Below are 21391 nucleotides of genomic sequence, written 5' to 3' on the forward strand. Positions count from 1 at the left end.
TACTTTACATTTTACCTCACTGGCAGGCTTGCCAAACCTCCGAGAATAGCCGGGAGTATACTGGAATCAAAGTTACTCTCCCAGCCTCCTGAACAAACTTTGTTGTATTCCGGAATGACGAGAATGTTGAGACTTCTTTATTTCCCACCACTCAATTTTGTTTCATTATACAGGGTTGGGCAAAACAATGTTACCACTTGTCGGCGTGGTCCACTACCATGGGCGGCAAGATCACCAGATCTCAGACCGTGTGATTTCTGGTTATGGGGGATGGTAAAGGAGCATGTTTACGCAACAAAACCACGGGACATACAATACCTTAAACAAAGAATTTCGACAGTGATACACTCTATACCGCAAGACATGTGTTCAAGGGTCATGGACTCAGTGGTTGACAGAATGCTCAAATGTATTCACATTTCTGGTTCACAGGCTGAAGGGGTATATTAAATGTGTATGTTTCCCTTTCGGTGGTAACATTTTTTTGACCCACTGCAACACCATATAAGTGGTAACATTATTTTGCCCCATCCTGTATAGATTTAGTTCGTAGCATGGTACAGTGAGATTACATAGAGAAGCGTAGTGGCTGCTATTGGGGGGAGGCAGTTGCCCCCCCCCCCACTTTTACCCCTGCACTAAAACCTCTTAATGTTAAGCCTTGTGTATCAAGATAAAGTAAACTGTTCTTACCCCCTCAAGGAACGCATGCACTGTGTTGTTAATTCACCATGTAAAAAACCAGTTAAAAGATTAGAATTTCCCTAGTTTTAATGTTGCAGCCTTATGCCCATTAACTTTACCTCACGATTCACTTAATTTGTTTGTACTCATGTTGACTTACCTTGAAATTCACATCTCTACAGCAACCAATCGTAAGGCATGGACCTTGAATCTTGAGGACTACATCCCCTGCTTCATTTATCACACTGAATTTTTGATACCAAATGCTCCATTCTTGTTCGACCCTTCCTATCACTTGTCCTGGAGGTGAAGAAACCTCAAGTACCTAGTTAAAAGAAGTGCATATATAAATTACAGAACAAAAATTATGTCTTTTAAAATTTTGTGTTTACAGTTGAAATAACTACGAACTAGTGACAAGCCATTAGTGATGCATACATAAATATACATACAGTGGTAACCGAATCAAACTCACTGAGTCTGATTTTAGTGCATCTAAATATCCTGGAAATTATGCAAAATGAATTTTTTAAAATTAGAGATGGATCTGGTTACTGCAATGCAAAACAGGGGCATATTCAGAATTTACTTTTTAAAAAAGTAGGGCATGGAGATAATCCATAAAAACTATAACAAAATGGTACAATATTACACTTAATTGTAAGATATTTATAGATACATCAGAACAGCCAAATTATTGGTAATTTTACCAATAAACAGATATGCCTATATCGGGTGATACGGAGAGGGTAGCGATTAATCGGTTCCATCCCTTCTTTTAATTATTTTTTCAACATCATTGTGAGGAGAAATGGATTTTGCAATTAAATGATTATCTCATGTGCCAGAGATTTATTCACATACCTCAACACCCCCTAATATCCCCCAAAATTTGCCTCAACATGCCTTAAATCTTTTTACAAACACTCAATTTATGGTCATTTCGGCTCTAAAATTAACCCCCAAAATACAAACTTACATCCACCAGATTAAAAATCTGGTATCGAACTCGGGACCCCTTGATTACAAGGCAATGACATTACCACTATATTGGTATAGGTGGAATTGTTAACATCATCGGAAGTGGTATTGAATCAGCCTTACTATGAACAATAAGTTTAGGGTTGAGTTAGTACAGTGGGAATATTCAGTGGCGTGCCCAAGGGAGGGGGGGTTATAACCCCCCACCCTTTGGCCCAGTATTCCAAAAAAAAAAAGAACATCAAAGGTAGAAAAGATGGCAAAATGAGAGCTGACTACCAGAAAAAGTGTACATAACCCCTCCCTTTCGAAAATCCTGGGCACGCCACTGAGTGGGATGCACGACTATTGTCCGGCAATTTGTCCAAGATTGTTTTCTTTAATTTTTCTAGTTCCCTGCGTGTTTTTAAGGAATGGATTTTTACGTGTACCAGTGCAGACATTGTCAGCAGCTTGTTGATGGTTTGTTTCAATTCTTGATGCTCTCATTACGTAAAACACAGAGAATAAACACAGTGACGGACTATTTGCTTGGTAATATTTATGCATCTCACTGTACCAATATCACAGTTACCAGTGTTGCAAGCTTCATTCACAATTTATGTCACAAGCTCGCACTTTTTACATAATGTACTTTCTGTGCAAGAACAAAGTACTAATGCTAGTTTGGTATCAGTAAAGCACACAAAGATACTTTGAACTCCTGCTCTTTTGTCAATGTAAAAATGAAGAAATTTTAAGAATTTGGAATTTCAAAAAACTAAGCCATTGTTATAATTTTTGACTGATTTTTTCCTTTTTGCATAAATTATGTTACGTTCTTTAACTAAACAATAATAATTGGAAAATGCTTTATGATTGTCTTCTATAACCATGTCAAGTCACATTAACCTTAGAACACTACTGTGTCCCCATATTACATTGTAACTAGCACTACATAAATTTTACCTACATGAAGAAATTGATTTTCAAAAGAACCTCTACATCATGAAAACAAAATGGCTATTCTTTTTTTAACATTATTTTGTCTGTTTTTCTTATATTGGTGTTTTATCCTTCATTTAAAAATGTATAAACATGGTCTTATTAAACATACAATATTTTAATAGAATGTGTTGATTGACAAGCCTGTACGTACATTAAGAATGAAGGCGAAAAGTTCAAACAATGAAAAACAATAATAATATTTATAATGCTAAATAAGGAATGAATGTAAATTTAAAGTTTTATGAGAAATAGTGCATGCCTATAAACTTTTGTTTTTCAGAATCTAACTATTAAAATCGAATTTACGAATGTCAAAATTACGTGAAAGATTTTCTCGTTTTACTAGAACCATGTAAAATTGACTTACAGTGCACAACATAACATACAAAATCAAGACTTCAGCATTGAACTTTCCTTACCATAGTACTGCCTCTCATCTGACAGAATGCCTGAGGCACTGCTAGGTGAGGTGGGAGGTAGGGGAGGAATTTGCACGCAAAGCATACGTAAATTTTACGTACGGTAGTGTTCTAGGGTTTAAAGGCATCAGAAATTGAAAATAGCAAAACAGTGCAAAATCAAAACAGAGGTCTGACAGACCCCTCCATAGTACTAGTATGATTATCAATGTCCCTAAAGTTCAAATCACCAACCCTGAGACCTTCTGTAAACAAAACCACGTGCATGCAGAAAGCATTGCAAACTCATAGAAGTAAAATAATCCACACGAAAATCCAGCGTTGTTACGGGATTCATTACGTAAGGTAAAACAACGGGCAATTTGTAGTATGGGATACGTGCAAATGACGTCTCACTTTAAACCCAATGCTCTGTCTTTTATACTTATTGCTTCACCTTTATGGTTAACTCTTTGCACCAGTAATCATTTCCCATAACTTTGATTTCTTTTTTGCATGCAAATTGAATATATTTTACTTGCATTTTTTAGACAAAATGATATAACATGGTAATGTATATTTCTAAGGTTTGATATAGATAGGAGTGTATTTGAAATTTGTTTCTAGATTTTATGTAAATTGTATCTTATGTAAATAAAATATATAATGGGCATAAACAGCCATATGCAACGCTGTAAGTTCAATAAATATATTGATGATGATGATCAAAACAAGACAAAGAAAGTTCATAAATTTATTGTGCTTGGAAACTTTGACAAGCATCCTAATAACGATTTTTGTTCCACCAAATATAGTGCACTTCATAAAATAATTTGGTGACATGGCAAGGTAAGATAAGTGAGAACATTTTGTAGGAATATGCATTGTAACTTTCAATGAGCTTAGAGATTTGTGTACATAATGATATTTTATAACATTGGTTATTTTCTAAAAACAATCATGTGAACAGCAAGGAAGTAGTGCCACTTTCAACATGGCAAGTTCTATGCGTGCGGGAAGGTCTCCGTGTTCAGTGATACATCGGTGAGATGGTTTGTTTACAGGTCTCAGGGTTGGTGATTTACACTTTAGTACTTAAGGATTAACAAGAACTAAAATGATACTCTCTCCGAGGACTTAAATAGCCTTATCTAAGTTAAAAACTAATACTGTAAAGAGGACCTCAGCGCACAGATTGACAAACACAGGACAACACAATCCCACAAAGGATTATCGTGGACATGGGTCCAGGCGCCAGAGCAGTTACCAGGATATACTACAGTGTGTTTCAAAAGTTGCGCAACCCAAACTTTGAAAATTTGTATCATGAAAACCGTAAGAGATATGAACACCAGGTTTTCTACATTATAAAGCCTCATCCATTGAGATATTTTTCAATGCTTAACATTATTACTTTACTCCATACAGAAAATCAGCATTAAATTCTTTTCCAGAAATGCACTTTTGAGGGAGAAAAAGATATAAGAAATTATCAAAGGGCCGTAATTAGATGTCTGATGACTGATGCCATGTTAATTTGTCATTTGCGACCAAATTGATCATGTCCAGCATTTGATGAATTTATGACTGGCGATTTTATGGGTTGAGTGAAAAAGTGCCATTTTCTAGTTAAATCTCCGTAGCTGGCAACACTAGCAGGTCGAAATTTTGTCAACAGACGCACACAACATGTTCTTAAATATTGACCCTACATTTATGTGAAAAATCATAAATCATGTATTTTTACCGAAATTGGACTCTTGACAGAATCGATTGTAGGCTCCTCCTGGCTCCCCTGAATTCTCTTCCCTCGGCATTTATGAATCACACTTGCCATTTCATAACAAGCTCCATCAGCTTGTGTTGGAATGGAAGGGTTACCAGGTGCATAGAAATTTACACTTAAAAGTCAAATTTCGGTGCAAAATTATGATTTTTATTTTTAATGCAAATGTAGGTCCAATATTTAAACATACAAGGTTTGTTCAAAAAAAGACCGAACTTTTTTAATAGTTCACCAATGGTTGCAGATGGCATGATCCGGCTACCGTGCGCACCTAGCGGCATATCTTGGTAAGAGATTGCCTTTTACTGGGTTCTGAGCTATGTGTTAGTTGTCACGTAGCAGCCGATTGAGTGAGGTCGTGCACAAGCTGCTCGTCAGATTAGTGACAAAGCAACAATGAAAGAGTTGGAGGAACAGCGTGTGTGTGACATTTGCATCAAACTTCGGAAAACTTTTACGGAAACATTCCAAATGCTTCACCAAGCATTCAGGGATGACTGCATGAACCGAACAAAGTGCAATGATTGCTTTAAGCACTTTAAGGAGAGCAGGAGTTCGATTTCCGAAGATCCAAGGGCTGGATGAACTTCCACATCAACAGACGACCAAAATGTTGAGATTGTTCACGCTGTGTTTCGTGAAAGTCGTCGTTCAACTGTCCATGAGATTGCTGAAGAAGTTGGCATAAGTGTAGGATCCTGCCATAAAATCCTGACTGAAAAACTCGACATGCATTGCGTCAGTGCAAAATTCGTTCTGTGTTTGCTGACAGATGACCAGAAGTAGAATACAGTTCAAATCTGTCAGGAACTCCTTGCAAATGCAAATGCGGTTTAAAACTTTTGCAAGAACCTCGTAACAGGAGATGAGACATGGATTTACGTGTATGATGTGGAAGCAAAGAGGCAGTCTTCGGAATGGGTTGGGAAAGGGTCTCCTTGACCAAAGAAAGCGCGGATGAGTCGGTCAAAAATCAAGGTGGTGATGGTTGGGTGTTTTGATTGGAAAGGTGTTGTGCACCATGAATTTGTACCACCTGGTCAGACAGTAAAAAGGAAGTCTACCAGAGAATTCTAATATGATTGAGAGATGCTGTGCGTAGGAAGAGGCCTGAACTGTTGGGGAATCAGTCGTTGGATGTTGCATCATGACAACGCTCCACCTCACACATCGCTTCTTGTCACAAGTTATCTGGTAAAAAATCGCACTTCTGTTGTGCCCCATGCACCCTATTCTCCGGACTTGGCCCCTGCAGATTTCTTTCTCTTTCCCAAACTGAAAACCACTTTGAAAGGATGGCGTTTCCAGACCATCGAGGAAATTCAGAAAAATGCGACGAGAGCAGTGGCGTCTCGTCCCTTGGGGCTTCCGGGGCTTAGCCCCTAAAGAAAAACGGACATATTCATGTAATTATCAATCACCATAACGCATAACTATCACACAGTCTTTTAAAAGGCGATTTTTACTCACGTATATTCATCGTTTGTTGCAATGGATACGACAGCGCTCCTAGCGGCATTGATGTCAATTATCGCTTTCCGGGGCATGTCGCAAAGGAAGGCGTGGCCTACATCCACCTACGCTACAGTGAAGGTCACATGCTAGCAGAGAAAGGAGGGGAGAGTGCAATGGATTTGAGTTGTGATTCGGGGCTACTTCCGTTGTGTCGCGTTCGATCTCGCGTGTTGTTCTGTAGTGTTTTGGTGGCTTTCATTCGCTATGTTTGAGTGAGTTTGGCAGGGTTGATGTTCGAACACAAATTGATGAAGGACATAGGCTGTCAATTACAAGACACAATGAATTTGTCCGGAAAAATAGGCATATATTAAATAGAATTATCGATTGCTTAAAATTCTGTGGTCGACATGAACGTGCTCTACGAGGACATAATGAAAGAGAACAATCTTTAAACAGAGGCATCTTCCCAGATTTATTATCCCTTCATAGAAGAGGGAACTTCGTGTTCTTTATTGTAGTGAAGAGTTGAAAAACATAAACTCTATCAGTAGATTGCATTCATTTTTTATTGAAAATTATTTAGAGGGTACCTTTTCAAAAACACTAAAAATGACAAACATAGTTTTAATAACTCCAGTGGCAACAGCTGAATCTGAACGATGTTTCAGCACATTGAAGCGAATTAAAACCTGCTTAAGAAATGCAATGGGACAAGACAGACCAAATGCCTTAGCACTTGCTTACAATAGACAAAGAATACATTTCAAACATAGAGGGCTTCAACGAAAAAATAATAATAACAAAATTTGCTGAGCAGAAGAACAGGAGTCAACGTTCGTAGAAAGGTATGTTTCACAACAATACCTGTTTATTTTGTAATCATGTGAATTGTCATTATATTTTAAATTCTTTAAAAAAAATAAGTCCAGTTTTGTAGTTTAGAAGATAAATACCCGTTTTTTGTAATTCATGTAATTTGTCATTACATTTTAAATTCTTGCAAAAAAGTAAGTCCAGTTTTGTAGTCTAGAAGAAAAATTACCTATTTTTTGTAATTCATGTGAATTGTCATTATATTTTAAATTCTTTAAAAAATAAGCCCCGACCAAATTTGAGGCCACGACATGCCACTGGATGAGAGTACTGCACGCCATCAAAGAAAGTGTGTTCCAAAATTGGAAGAAACAATGGCAATGGTGTATTGACGCTGGGGGGAAGTGATTGAAAGTGTGTATCATGAGCAATAAAGCAAGAATGGCAAAAGTTCGGTCTTTTTTTGAACACACCTCGTATGTTGCACGCGTCTATTGACAAAATTTCGACCTGCTAGTGTTGCTAGCTATGGATATATATCTAAAAATGGCACTTTTTCACTCAACCCATAAACACGCAAGTCATAAATTCATCAAATGCTGCACATGATCAATATTGGTCGCAAATGACAGATTGACATGGCATCAGTCATCAGACATCTAATTATGGCCCTTTGATAATTTCTTATATATTTTTCTCCCTCAAAAGTGCATTTCTGGAAAAAAATTTATGCTGCCTTACGCCAGTTATTAATTTATCTGATTTTCTGTAAGGAGTAAAGTGATAATGTTAAGCATTGAAAAATATCTCAATGGATGAGGCTTTATAATGTAGAAAACCCGGTGTAAATATCTCTTACGGTTTTCATGATATAAATTTTTAAAGTTTGGGTTGCGCAACTTTTGAAACACACTGTATGTGGAAGTGAGGTTGGAGCATTTACTGGGGTGTACTACATGGATGTTGGCATTTGGGTTCCATACCAGAAGGTCATCCCTTAGCAGCCTATTCCATGTGCACTAGAAAATTACTATACCTGTAAACAGCAGGGCCAACAGCATGCCTGGCACCTTAAAGGCCTATTGAGATGGATAATTTCATTTCCAAAATTATCAGTAATCTTCATTTCAAATGGGCGAACTGGACCACAGCACTGTCGAGCAAGGCAATCAGATTTTTCTTTAGCCATGTATACTTGCTGACCTATGGTGTTTTTTATCACATACTTATTTTTTGTTTCGAAGCCCACGACAACTGAAAGAAGAGTTATTTCAATAATTCACATAAATTATTTATTGAAGATTAGGCACACACAGGAGAGGCCAGGCTGGCTCGGTAGCTCAGTCGTTAGAGCAATGTCAAGGTATGCCAGAGACCCGGGTTCGAGTCCTGGTCGAGCCTACATTTTTCGCTGGAAATTTATGCATAATAAATTATTTAGTACACTAAAACAAGGGAAATGAATTAATTATTACATGCATAATTTAGTATATTTATTCCAATTCCGGGTCTGATGTATTCTAGAATTCTAGAGTATGCAAAAACCCTACCTAGAGGGCAAAACATGACTTCCAAATTAAGACAAGTGGAATCTAGATTTTTTACATACTTCAATGTTACATTTTTCTGAGTGTAATATGTTTTGAATTAATATGAGTACAATTCGTGTGAGCTACAACTAATTTCCACATTCTTCACTATCTTAGATACAAGAATTTAAAAAATGAAATACAGGGTTCCACTCATTTTGACAAGTCAAATTCTCCAATATTTATGCATTTTCAATTTACATGTAAAGTATCAAGGCCACTTTGAAATACTATAATATTCTAGCTTTCCCATTTATGCAGCATTGTTGAAAATAAATGTTATATTTTTACACATAATATCTACAATCAAGAAGAGTTTTATTTACTGGCTAGCATGAAAACTATCTAATTTCCTGAAGTCTTCCAGCCTTTTAAATGTTTTAGAGAATTCCATGAACTTTCCGGATTTTCCAGGTAAGTGTGACTCTTGAACTCTTAAATGAATATAACAATGTCATGGGCGTCCGGAAGGGGGGGCAAGGTGGGGCCGCGCCCCCCCCCCCTGGAAAATGAAAGTCAACCAAAAAATATGTATTTCACACATATAATTTCATTTTAGCCACAATAATATGTATTAATTATTGCATGAACACCATAAATTCAAATTTAAGCTATGTTTTTTAGGGAACAACACTATTTTTGGGGAAAATTTGTCTTCGTTGGCCCCCCCCTGGGAAAAAACACCTTCCTTGCCCCTCCCTGGAAAAAATCCTGCGGACGCTCATGAACAATGTACTTGGTCAATGACCCAGCTATCCATAGCTTGCATCTTTAAACAGAACATATTAAAAAATGCAAGGTTTCTTCTGATTGGTTCATCCTAGCATTTACTATAGAAAGTGCAGGTTTTCCACATGTTGCCAAAAAAGTGCCTGTGAAACTGTGCGGTACTTGTGACTTTTCCATGCTGTCCACTCACACACTGACAGCTGTGCAGGAAATGCACCATGGCGCAAGGCAATCAACAGTGTAATTTATCAATGTATGACATATCTGAGTACAAAAAAATATGAACCAGCACTAATTTTGTGGTAGCCACAGTGCCTGATGTGGAAAATATGAGCTGGGGGTATGTTTGGTCAAGCCTTGCGACTAGCTCAGAGATGCTTCTATGGTTTAACATAGTGACAATGAGACAACTCGAGGGGGGATGCTTTGGATAAAAATTTCTAGGTGAGGGGATACCACCCCACCACCTCGAGCACTCGTTAACCACAGGAAAGAGCTGGCCATTTCACAGGCGTGATGATTAGATTAACCTACTATGTCACTTTAATATGTTTTAACCTCTTAACTTGCCTTACATAAATTCTTAACACTGTTTTAACTTCTTATACCGCTTCCTGAACTTAATCTGCCATCCCTGAAGGATTGAGGTCGATCTAAAAATTATGACGATAAATTAAACAAAAATTTTGTGATACACCTGTTTTTCTGGTGTATTAATATTGTTAGTTGTGGATACACACGCGCGCATGCGCATACATACACACACACATTTTTTTACCTTCTAAAAGTTCAGTTTTCTGATGAACTAGCAGTTGATCAATCATTGCTAAGTACTCCAAACCTGGAGGGCAGTTGGTAATTCCCTGGGGTATGGGCATCACATTTGCACCTGAAAACAAATAATGCTTGTAAAGATCTTTTGCAGAGGCCTTCACTACCTCGATTTAGTAATTAATTATCTTGGGCCAAATTCTACTTCATATATATATATACACAAAGGCTGTCGCAGAGAAGGTGAGACTAATTCGTGTATAGGAAAACAGCGTCCTCCATTGCCTACCAAATGTACTAGGGTGAAAGTTTGGTTCATTAGCTGCCGATTGACACCAAAATGAGTGCAATAGGTCAAAAAGTCGTGACTGAGTAGCAGTTAAAAGACAAGCATGTACATGGACCCCTCCAAGAATCATTAAAATGAAACAAAAAAATTACAAAAAACAAAATTTTTATTCAGAATCAGCCATATCGAGTAGACAGGCACCATTGACAGCTAAGCAACCGTCCATACGCTCCTGCAACTTTGTGAATGTCTTTGAAAATTCGTCGTCAGGTAGCAAACTGAAGAAAACTTGCGCTACGGTGATCACTTCTTTGTTCGTCATGAAATGACGGCCACGTAAAGCGGCTTTGAAAAGTGGAGATAGCCAAAAGTTGCAGGGTGCAAGGTCCGGGCTGTATGCTGGATGTGGGAAAATTCTATTTTTCTCTTCTTTTTCTTGAAATTGCTGCAACAGTATTCACTAGCATCTCGTTAATCACGGACAGTCTTTGTCCAGGATGCGGAAGCAAAGCGCCTGATTCGCGCCCATCTTCGAACAACTTGTGCCATTGGTACACTGTGGCTCTACTCAGTCTGTCTTGATTGGCATATGCCTCTTGAAACATTGCATATGTTTCCGCAGCACTTTTCCCTAAATGCCAACAAAATTTTATGGCATGTCGCTGTTCATCTTGAATACTCATAGCGAAAAGCAATGTTATACACAGAAACCTGGAGAGGTAAACGAAACACGTTCCACGTAAATCAACACAGCTGCTCACTAATGTGGATTCGCAACATGTGTTTGACAACTTGCCACGGAAACAGAATGAACCATCCTACACGACGCGACTAGTGCAGAAACCATAGGCAGTGTTGCCAAGCCAGGAAAAAATCTGTCTCACCTTCTCTGCGACAGCCTTATATATACACACACACACAAATGAAGAAGGAGACAGTAAACACTTACACAAAAAGGAATACTTTGCTATTTTGCGGGGTTACAGCATTTTCAGTTCAAAAGAAAGAGGCGCACAGATTCACATAGTACAGGAGCACAGAATACTAACGGAAGCATCGATACAATGTTGTCAGAGGAAGTTAGTAGATAGGTAACAAAAGTAAAGTCATTTTACCAGTGTTTACTGCATGGTGGGTGGGTGGTTTCAGGAAGAGGGGAAAGGGTTATTGGTTGGCTAAGTTGAGTCTGGGGGTATAGTGGAGTGCATTCCTGATATACAGGCCCTTTCCCATCGGCTGCGAAAAGACGTGTCTGTGTGTGGGGGGGGGTAAAAGATGGATAATGGCAACTTGGAAACAGTTGTTGAAGGTGGTATTATGGCTGTTGGTGTGGATGGCAACTGTGAAATCAGAGGTTTGGGTGGAGGAACTGTGATTATTGACCTTAGGTTCAAGGGGGTGGAGGTTTCACCCAGGTTGTTCTTTTTATCTCATAAATATTATATTGCTAAGTAATTGGACACCAGATTGTTGAGGGAAGGCACGTACAGATTTTGGCAGTGGAGGAGAGCCACAACAGACAAAAGTTTGTAAACCCTTGGTGTAAACTTTGTTTTATTCTTTTACTACCTGAAGATGCATTGCTTGAATTTTGTTCATTGCAGTACAATGCTCTCTTTGCCCCTTACACTAAATCAACTGGTGCGCTTAATTGATTGATTGATTTGGTGTTTTAAGTCCACTTTATGCACAGTAAGGCTAATTGGGACTGGACCTACAGTTTAAAGTGCAATCCGAACCACTTGTGCCTTCGCCAAGCATCGAACCCGGGACCCCTTAATTACAAGGTGACGACGCTACCACTGAAATGGTGTGTAAATGTGCATACAAATGCATGTGAGTGTGCACATATGTATGAATATCACCGTGTCATAAAAGCATTGATATATCTATGAGAGGTCGCTAGATTGGCAACAATCATATGGAGATTAGATTAGATTAGAACTCCATATCTTTTTTACATCATATTTCAGAGGCATGTCTCACTAATCCATCAGTTTACGCTTCAGATCCCTGCTGTACAATGAATAAATTTTTTTTCTCTTAATTCCACAGTTAATTGCATAATACAGTAGCATATTCTTAAGTGAAAAGCTGTGTAGACATATAAGAAATAATGCAAATGCCAAAAATAATAAACCTGTTCGAGCTGAGGCATATTTCCATACAGCACATAAATGTTCAGAGGCATCTAACAGCTGTATTTTGGATATTTGTGCCAAGTACTAATATATCCAACAGATATCCAGGTATATCCATTAGGCAGCATTGGATATTTATATGTCAATCCAGAGGACATCCTTAGGATATCCAGGAAGATTTTTTCATGGATATTGTTTGGATCTCCTTTGGACATTAGTGCTACTTGATGTGAATGGAATGTTATCTGGACATTTTTGTTTGATTGTAGATAAGAAAAGGATATATTCTGACTTAGATTTGGACCTAATCTGACATTTATTAGACATCATTTGAAATTATCCTGATATTTTTACACATATTTTGGAAATGAAAAGAACATTCATATGCATACATATTTTTATACCATGTAACCCCCTCTCATTCACACACACACACATATGCGTGGATGCAGGTAGAGAATGTCTGCATTGCGAAAAATATTTTGTGTTCACGTGCTTATCTAAGATAAGCAGAGTTTGAGCTTATTCCTTTATCATGTGTAAGCACTGCAATTTTATCAATGCAAACTGACGTGGTGAGTGAGACAGGTAGACTCATGGCAAAGGAACTTTAAACTGATTTTGTATGCATGCCTGACAATGAGCCTATGCATGATGCTATGCCTTGAAGCAATGTTTGAGCTTTGATTTAAAGCTATAGTGAACCTTTGTTCTGCACCAGGCAGGCTATTTTTAAAAATCCTCTTCTTTCAATGAAACACTTGTTGAAAGTGGTATTATGGCTGTTGGTGTGAATGGCAACTGTGAAATCAGAGTTTTGGGTGGAGGAATGGAGTATATTGATCTTTAAGTTCAAGGGGGTGGAGGTTTCGCCCAGGTAGAAGTTGCCACAGATTTGGCAGATGAGGGTGCAGGATGGGGAGGAGGGAGTGGAGGGTATGTCTGATTTTCGTAATGTGGGGGTGGTATTGGGTGATCAGAGCTGGAGGGTTGGTTTTGGGTTGTCTGGTGTGGTTGTGGGAGGTGGCTCTAGTGATTTGTTTGTTGATGAGGGTCGAGGGGTAGCCACGGTTGGTTAGGGCTTGGTGCAGGCGTAGGTTGTAGTTCTGGTGGGATGAGGGGGATGAGTTGAGGCACTGGCCTCTGAGGGCAAGGGAAAATGGGATGGCTTTTTTGGTGTGGTAGGGGTGTGAGCTGGAGTAGTGGAGATACTGGAGGTGATTGGTCAGTTTGATGTGTATGGAAGTTTCCAAGTGGTCTCCAGCAATGTGGATGTCCACATCTAGGAAGGTCACTTGGTTTTTGGAGTGGAACCAGGTGAATTTGAGGGTAGTGAAGTTGTTCAGTTTGTTTAGGAATGTAGTGAGGGAGGGTTCGCCATGTGTCCAGAGGAGAAAAATGTCATCTATGAATCTGAGCCAGAAGAGTGGTTTCAGTTGCTGGGAGCCATGGAATTCCTGTTCCAGCCTGCCCATGAACAGGTTGGCATAAGAAGGGGGCCATACAGTAACCCATAGCTGTGCCACGTATCTGCAGGTAATGTTGGTCACCAAAGCAGAAGTTGTTGCAGGTAAGTACAAGGTTGGCTAGTTGTATCAGGAAGTGAGTGCTGGGATTGTGGGGTTTGGGTCGGCTGTTAAGGAATGATTCCGTGGCACAGAGGCCATGGGCATGGGGAATATTAGTGTAGAGGGATGTGACATCGACTGTTGTGAGGATGGTGTTTGGTGGTAGAGATGGTAAGTTGTGGATGATGTCAACGAAGTGGTTGGTGTCACAGAGGTAAGAGGGCAGGCCTTGGACAAGGGGTACGAGGTGAGAGTCTAGAAAGGGTGATATGCGTTCATTGGGTGAATTGTAGCTGGACACAATGGGTCTTCCGGGATTGTTCAGTTTGTGAATTTTTGGGAGGAGGTAGAAAGTGGGGGTGCGGGGGTTGTCAGGTATGAGTGAGAAGATGGCGGAGTTGGATAGGCCTTCAGGATCCTTCAGGGGGTCCTCGGGAGAGGACAAAATCACAGATTTTATCCAGGTGTGTGGTGCATGAATCAACCATGGTGGGCTTGTAGGTGGATGAATCGGAGAGTTGGAGGGTGGTTTCTGCCACATAGTCAGAGGAGTTCATGACTACTGTGGTGGGCCCTTTGTCAGCAGGTTGTTGCGGAGGGATCGGAGGGCTTGGTGCTGGGCTGGGTGTTGAAAACAGAGGTGATGTATCTTTCAAGGGGGTGGTTGTTGGGAAGGGCAGCCGAAATTGATGTCCTTTCTAAAGGTCTCACCTTCTACCCAGCCCCCACCTCAAACAATTTCTGGCTATTATTTGACATCCAAACTTTTGCCCACACACTCAGGTGGGCATACTTTTGGGTCAAGTATCCCCTCTCCAATGCTAATCCCTCAGACATACATCCCAGTTTCCTCCAATTCTGTCCCCTTCCCCAGCCCTTCCCAACAACCACCACCTCGAAAGATACATCACCTCTGTTGTCAACAACATTTCTGACATTTCATACATGCAAAACTCCTCTTCCCACCACAATCTAACCCCAGCCCAGTACCAAGCCCTCCGTGCCGGCAAAGGGTCCACCACAGTAGTCATGAACTCCTGTGACTATGTGGCAGAAGCCACCCTCCAACTCTCCGATTCATCCACCTACAAGCCCACCATGGTTGATTCATCCACCGCACACCTGGATAAAATCCGTGATTTTGTCCTCTCACGAGGACCCCCTGAAGTGGCCTGAAGGTCTATCCAAATCTACCATCTCCTCACTCTACCCTAACAACCCCCACACCACCACTTTCTACCTCCTCCCGGAAATTTACATATCTTTCACAATAACCTCACCAAACTCCATCATTCATTCTCAAAGACCCTGTATTTAAACTATGGAAACTAGTGAAAGAATTAACACTACTGACCTAACTGACTAAATACTTCCTGACTAATGATCAATTTAATTACAACGTACCAATACATGAACATTTTAAAAAACTAGAATGTCATATAAAAATATATTATCTAGTCTCTACATCACCATACACATTCTTATTACATTTAAAAAAATACAAAACCGATGCTTTTTAGATTAAAATATATCTCCTTTAGTCATATATGAGTGTGGATCAAATGGAACAGAACAGGAGCCACAGAATGAAATCAACAAGGTTTATTTCAAATGTAATCTACAAAGTTACACAAGCACTTGTCCCACTGTTTCACCAAGCGGTGAATACCCTGGTCGTAGAACTCATTTGGCTGAGATTGGGACCAGTTGCGAACATTTTCCATGACTTCATTGTCCGAGTGGAAGCGCCGACCCTTCAAGGCCTTTTTCAACGGACCAAAGATATGGAAGTCGCATGGCAATAAATCAGGGCTATACGGTGGGTGTTCCAACACTGTCCACCCAAACATCGCCAATGTGTTCTTTGTAACAGCTGACGTATGTTGCCATGCATTGTCATGCAGCAAAACCACTCCAGAGGACAACAGGCTGGGCTGTTTGGCCTTAATTACTGCTCTGACGATACTGCTGCCTGACTGCCTATGCATATCATGTGCGACTATCTAGGGCGAGTCCATTATGCAGTAGGGGTTTCCTTCCTTACCTTCCACTCTACCTGTACACAGGGTTGTCGCCACACACATACTTAAATGTAACCCAATACATCCACTGTTCTGTTTTCATTTGGTCCACCCTAATATATATATATTATACATACCAGTTGTCATTATGCAACATTCATATTGTACCTGGGGAAATGACAATACAAAGAAGATTTTTCTGACAGCCACAACATGAATGTTGCATAATGACAAATGAAATACACCAAAATACACCGTGTCCATAAATATACTGTCATACTTTAAAGTGGTATTACGTCGCTTTGGATAATCATATTTAAATTAAATTGGTGACATTTGAAAGAACAACTCAAATATTTTTGTGCATGTCAACAATGGACACCAATATCAGCAATGGACAACAATGAATGAGATCAAACATAGAAACTGAAATAAATTCACTCCTCACAACAATGGACGATGCGGGTTCATTGTTGGATATTTAGCAGGCAGGCAGGTTACATGTGAATGTTTTCCTTTAAAATTGTGTTGTAATTACAGAAGATTTAAGAACGTAGTTGGTGTGTTTTAGAATATCATTAAACGCAGAGTTTGGTGAACGTGTTGGTGTGTTTTATCATTCCACGCAGAGTTTGGTGAAGGTTCAGCATGCGGATTGAAGTCGAGGTCACCTAACTTGACGGTCTGTGACTTTTTTTTTATGGGGTTACATAAAAGATTGTGTCTATGTACCCCAATTGCCTCAAAACGTGCAAGAACTGCAAATTCGCATCACTTCTGCAATCCAGTCCATCCCTGTGGATATGTTGGAGCATGTGTGGCATGAATGGGAATATCGCCTTGATGTCTGCAGGGCCACTCGTGGGAGCCACATTCAATGTCTATGAGTTGCAAAATAAAATTTTTGAGTTTTTCTTTCAAATGTCACCAATTTCATTTAAATACGATTATCCAAAGCGACGTAATATCACTTTAAAGTATGACAGTATATTTATGGACATGCTGTATATTGTGCTTCTTTAACCCTTAACTGCCATGGGTCTTACTTTATTTCTCACATCCCTCCAAACAGAAGTGGACCCATCTCCATACCTTTTAGTTGGGGTTCCGGCTACAAGGTGTCAAGGTCATGCCTTTTTTTTTCAAATTTTATTGGAGTCTATTTGGGGAAAGTGGTCTGATGGATATACCATAGTAGTTATATGTGTTTCATTATATTTTCCTTCCAATGGCTCATTACTCATATTCAATTTCAATAAAAGATTACATATTACTTTGAACTGCTAGTTTTCTTGCAAGAAACTAGAAATTTTAAGAAAATTAAGAAGCCATTGTTGTAATTTTTGACCAATTTTCTTCCTCATTCCATAAATTACATTACATTTGTTTAACTAAACAATTCTTCAAAGCAAAAACAGATATATTTAGGTGTTTTTTCTTTCCATTTTGAAACTTTGAGCTTAACATTTACAAAGGACATAATACCTGCTCCACCAACTGGTTGTAAAACTATTGGCTGGCCTGATGCATGTTGTGGTTCCTTTCCATCCGGCCATGTTGACTGAGGGTGTCCTTGGGTATATTTGGTTGCAGGATTCGGATCAACAGCACCTAAAATTTAAATTGCATACATAGCTTAAAGGAAAGGAAAAGTAAGCGGAAAGTGAAGCATTGCATTTCATAGAGTAAAAATCCCAACTCTGCATTACAGTTAAAAAATACTGAAGTACCACAGCCAACTGTACTGTCTTAACATTTATCGAAGAGGATTTTGTGTGATGTAAACACATGTACTGTCAGGATAAAGTACATCTATTCCAAACTCATGTAGTATGTAAAACTTTACATATTAATGAAACTGGATTCCAACTTTTGTTTACACAGGCCATTGTAGCAACTAACGATGGACAGAAAATCCGAATAACGGATATCCGGTTTCCAATTATCCGATATCCGTTTCAGATGCAATGGATTGTCTAACTAACTAACTAACTCTCTAGCCTTCTTAAACCCGAAGGTTCATGGGTGCAGCAACATAGGCCTTCCATCTGTTCCTATCTTGAGCAAGATCTATATACTCTTTCCCATCCCTACCGATTTCCTTTAGGTCCATCTCAACGTTGTCCCTCCATCTTCGTCTTGGCCTTCCTACAGGTCTCTTACCATCGGGTTTCCCAACAAGAATTCTGTAAACTCCTCTTTCCTCTCCCATTCGTGCCACATGGCCTGCCCATCTAAGTCTTCTTGATTTAATTTTTCTAATAATATCTGGACATGAATACAAATTATGTAGTTCTAAATTATGTAACCTTCTCCACTCACCTGTCTCCTCATCCCTTTTAGGTCCAAAGATTTTCCTAAGGATCTTATTTTCAAATACTCTCAATTTATGTTCTTCTTTCAATGTAAGGGACCAAGTTTCACATCCATATAATACTACAGGCAAAATTACGGTTTTGTATATTTTAACTTTTAGTTTCTTAGATATTAAACGAGAAGAAGAAAGAAGTAACATGCATTTCCTGAATTAAGCCTACTTTTTATTTCCTCTTTAATATAATTTTCATTTGTTAATATTACTCCTAAGTATTTGAATTTGGAAACTGGTTCAAAAGAGTTGTTATCAATAATTAGATTTTGATTATTACCTAACACTTGGTTTCGGCCTGTAAGCATATATTTAGTTTTCTCTTTGTTAACTTCCAAACCTATCTCTTTAGCAGTTTTGAAAAATATTTTAGCATTATTCTTAATTGTATTCACATCATCCCCCAGTAAGTCTACATCATCTGCATATGCTAACAACTGAGTCACACCATTTAATTTTAGTCCTTCTTTAGTTTCTCTTACCTTCCTTACAGCATATTCTAAGGCAAAATTAAAGAGCAATGGAGATAATGCATCTCCTTGTTTTAACCCATCATGAATTGTAAATTTGTCAGACATATTATTACCCACACGAATTTTACTTTCTGTTTCACTGGTGCATATTTTTATCATACTAACAAGCTTCTTAGCTATTCCAAACTCCACTAATATATTATATAATTTATCTCTTTTGACCGAATCATATGCTTTTTTGAAATCAATGAATAGCTGATGGACATTTTGATTATATTCCCACTTTTTTTCAAGTGTCTGTCTGATGTGAAAAATTTGATCTGTAGTTGATCTGTTACGTTTAAATCCACATTGATAATCACCTATAATTTCATTAGCAAATGGGGTTAGTCTTGTTAAAAGAATGTTAGACAATATTTTGTATGTTGTTGAGAGTAGAGAAATTCCACAGTAATTACTGCAGTTCATTTTATCACCTTTTTTAAACACAGGAACAATTATGGATTCTTTCCACTGTTGAGGGATTTCTTCTTTATTCCATATTAAACAAATTAATTTATGAATTTGACATATTAATGAATTTCCACCATATTTAATTAACTCAGCTGGTATTAAATCAATGCCAGGTGCTTTGTTATTCTTTAGCATTTTAATAGCATCTTTAACTTCAGTCAAGTTAGGTTCTGGAACTAAAGGTTCTGCTGTGTGTACTTCATTTACTTCTGATTTATCTCCTACATGGACATTTAAAAGGTCATTAAAGTAGTTCTTCCATCTATTTAGAATATCGCTTGGGTCAGCTAGAAAATCACCATCTTTATCTCTTATCAAGTTTCCTTTAGGTTGCCACCCCTTTCTAAATTCATTTACACCTTTATATAAATCTCTGATATTTTTATTTTTGCTGTTTGTTTCAATTTCGTTAATTTTGCTTTTGAAGTAAGCTCTTTTTTTTACTTCTAAACGTGTGGTTAACTTCTCGCTTTATTCTATTATAATTGCTTAGATATGTATCATCAGAGTTATTTAACCACCTAAGTCTAGCCTGATTTCTTATTTCTATTAGATTATGACATTCATTATCAAACCATGGCTTACTTTTTCTTGGTTTATGGTATCCTATACTTTCTTTAGCTGCTGATTCTATTGCATTACGTATGTGCTCCCAATTCTTATTTACGTCTGTTTCATTTATATTTTCATCATCATTTAAATCCTGCAAAACATCAAATCTATTTGACAGTTTAATTTGGTAATCTTTCTTAATTCTTTCATCAGCAAACTTTCCTGTATCAAATTTTATAACTTTTAGATTTTGTTGCTTATGATTTATCACTGAGAGTCTTTCTCTTAATTTAGCAATTACTAAATAATGGTCACTGGCACAGTCAGCACCTCTATGTGTACGAACGTCAATTATACTAGTATGCCTTCTCTTATCAATGAGAATATGATCTATCTGATTATGAGTTTTACCATCTGGAGAAGACCAGGTATATTTATGGATATCTTTATGTTTAAAAGTGGTACTTTTCACAATTAAATTCTTTGAGGTTGCAAAAGTAATCAATCTTATACCATTATCATTACTTAATTCATGAAGACTTTCTTTACCAATCGTGGGTTTAAATGTCTCTTCTTTGCCAATCTGTGCATTACAGTCACCTAACAGAATTTTCATATCATACTGGGAAAATTTATCAAAGATCTGTTCTAACTCTGCATAAAAATCATCTTTAGTATTATCATCTTTATCATCCGTTGGTGCATGTATGTTTATTAAAATAATTTTACACCACCTACCCTGTAAAACTGCATATGATATCCTGTCATTAATAAATTCTACTGTTTTAAGAGCCGAGATAATTCTATTATTTATGAAAAAGCCTGTTCCAAAATTATGATTTTCAGTACCACCATAGAAAAAAGTATAATTTTTAGTTTTACAATTCCCTTCTCCTGGCCACCTAACTTCCTGGACAGCTACTACATCTAATTTATACTTCACTATCTCATTAACTGTACACTGAAATGCCCCAGGCCGGTAAAGGCTCAGAACATTCCAGGTGCCTAATTTAATATCCTTATTCCTAATGTAGATCTTATCCTTAGTCCAGGGACCTCCCAAAGTAGTCCCCACCCGGAGATCTGAACGGGGGACTATTTTACCTCCGGAATATTTTACCTTGGGAACATCCATGGCCTTATATTTCTGTTTCTTGACATGTCTTTTTACAGTGCAGAGTTGTCAGCTCTACGCCTAACCCCCAATATGAATGGAGGAACTACTACACAAGACAAACACAAACATATTAGACAGCACAATTACTACACA

The 21391-nt window shown here is 38.2% G+C and overlaps 1 protein-coding gene across 2 annotated transcripts in view; it reads right to left on the reverse strand.

Annotated features, from left to right (window-relative positions):
• The window catches only part of LOC145981757 (phospholipid scramblase 1-like), a 63307-nt gene that overhangs the window by 24229 nt on the left and 17687 nt on the right, over positions 1-21391 (reverse strand). For both annotated transcript variants that reach the window (XM_083115167.1, XM_083115166.1), the window contains exons 3-6: positions 17701-17826; positions 10204-10314; positions 8144-8361; positions 845-1009 (exon numbers count right to left, since the gene is read on the reverse strand). In XM_083115167.1, coding sequence (XP_082971293.1) covers positions 845-1009; positions 8144-8361; positions 10204-10314; positions 17701-17826 — 620 coding nt within the window. The remainder of the gene's footprint in view (positions 1-844; positions 1010-8143; positions 8362-10203; positions 10315-17700; positions 17827-21391) is intronic.

Source organism: Lepisma saccharinum, chromosome 30, assembly GCF_977018435.1.
Source record: "Lepisma saccharinum chromosome 30, izLepSacc3.1, whole genome shotgun sequence".
Taxonomy (NCBI): Eukaryota; Metazoa; Arthropoda; class Insecta; order Zygentoma; family Lepismatidae; genus Lepisma; species Lepisma saccharinum.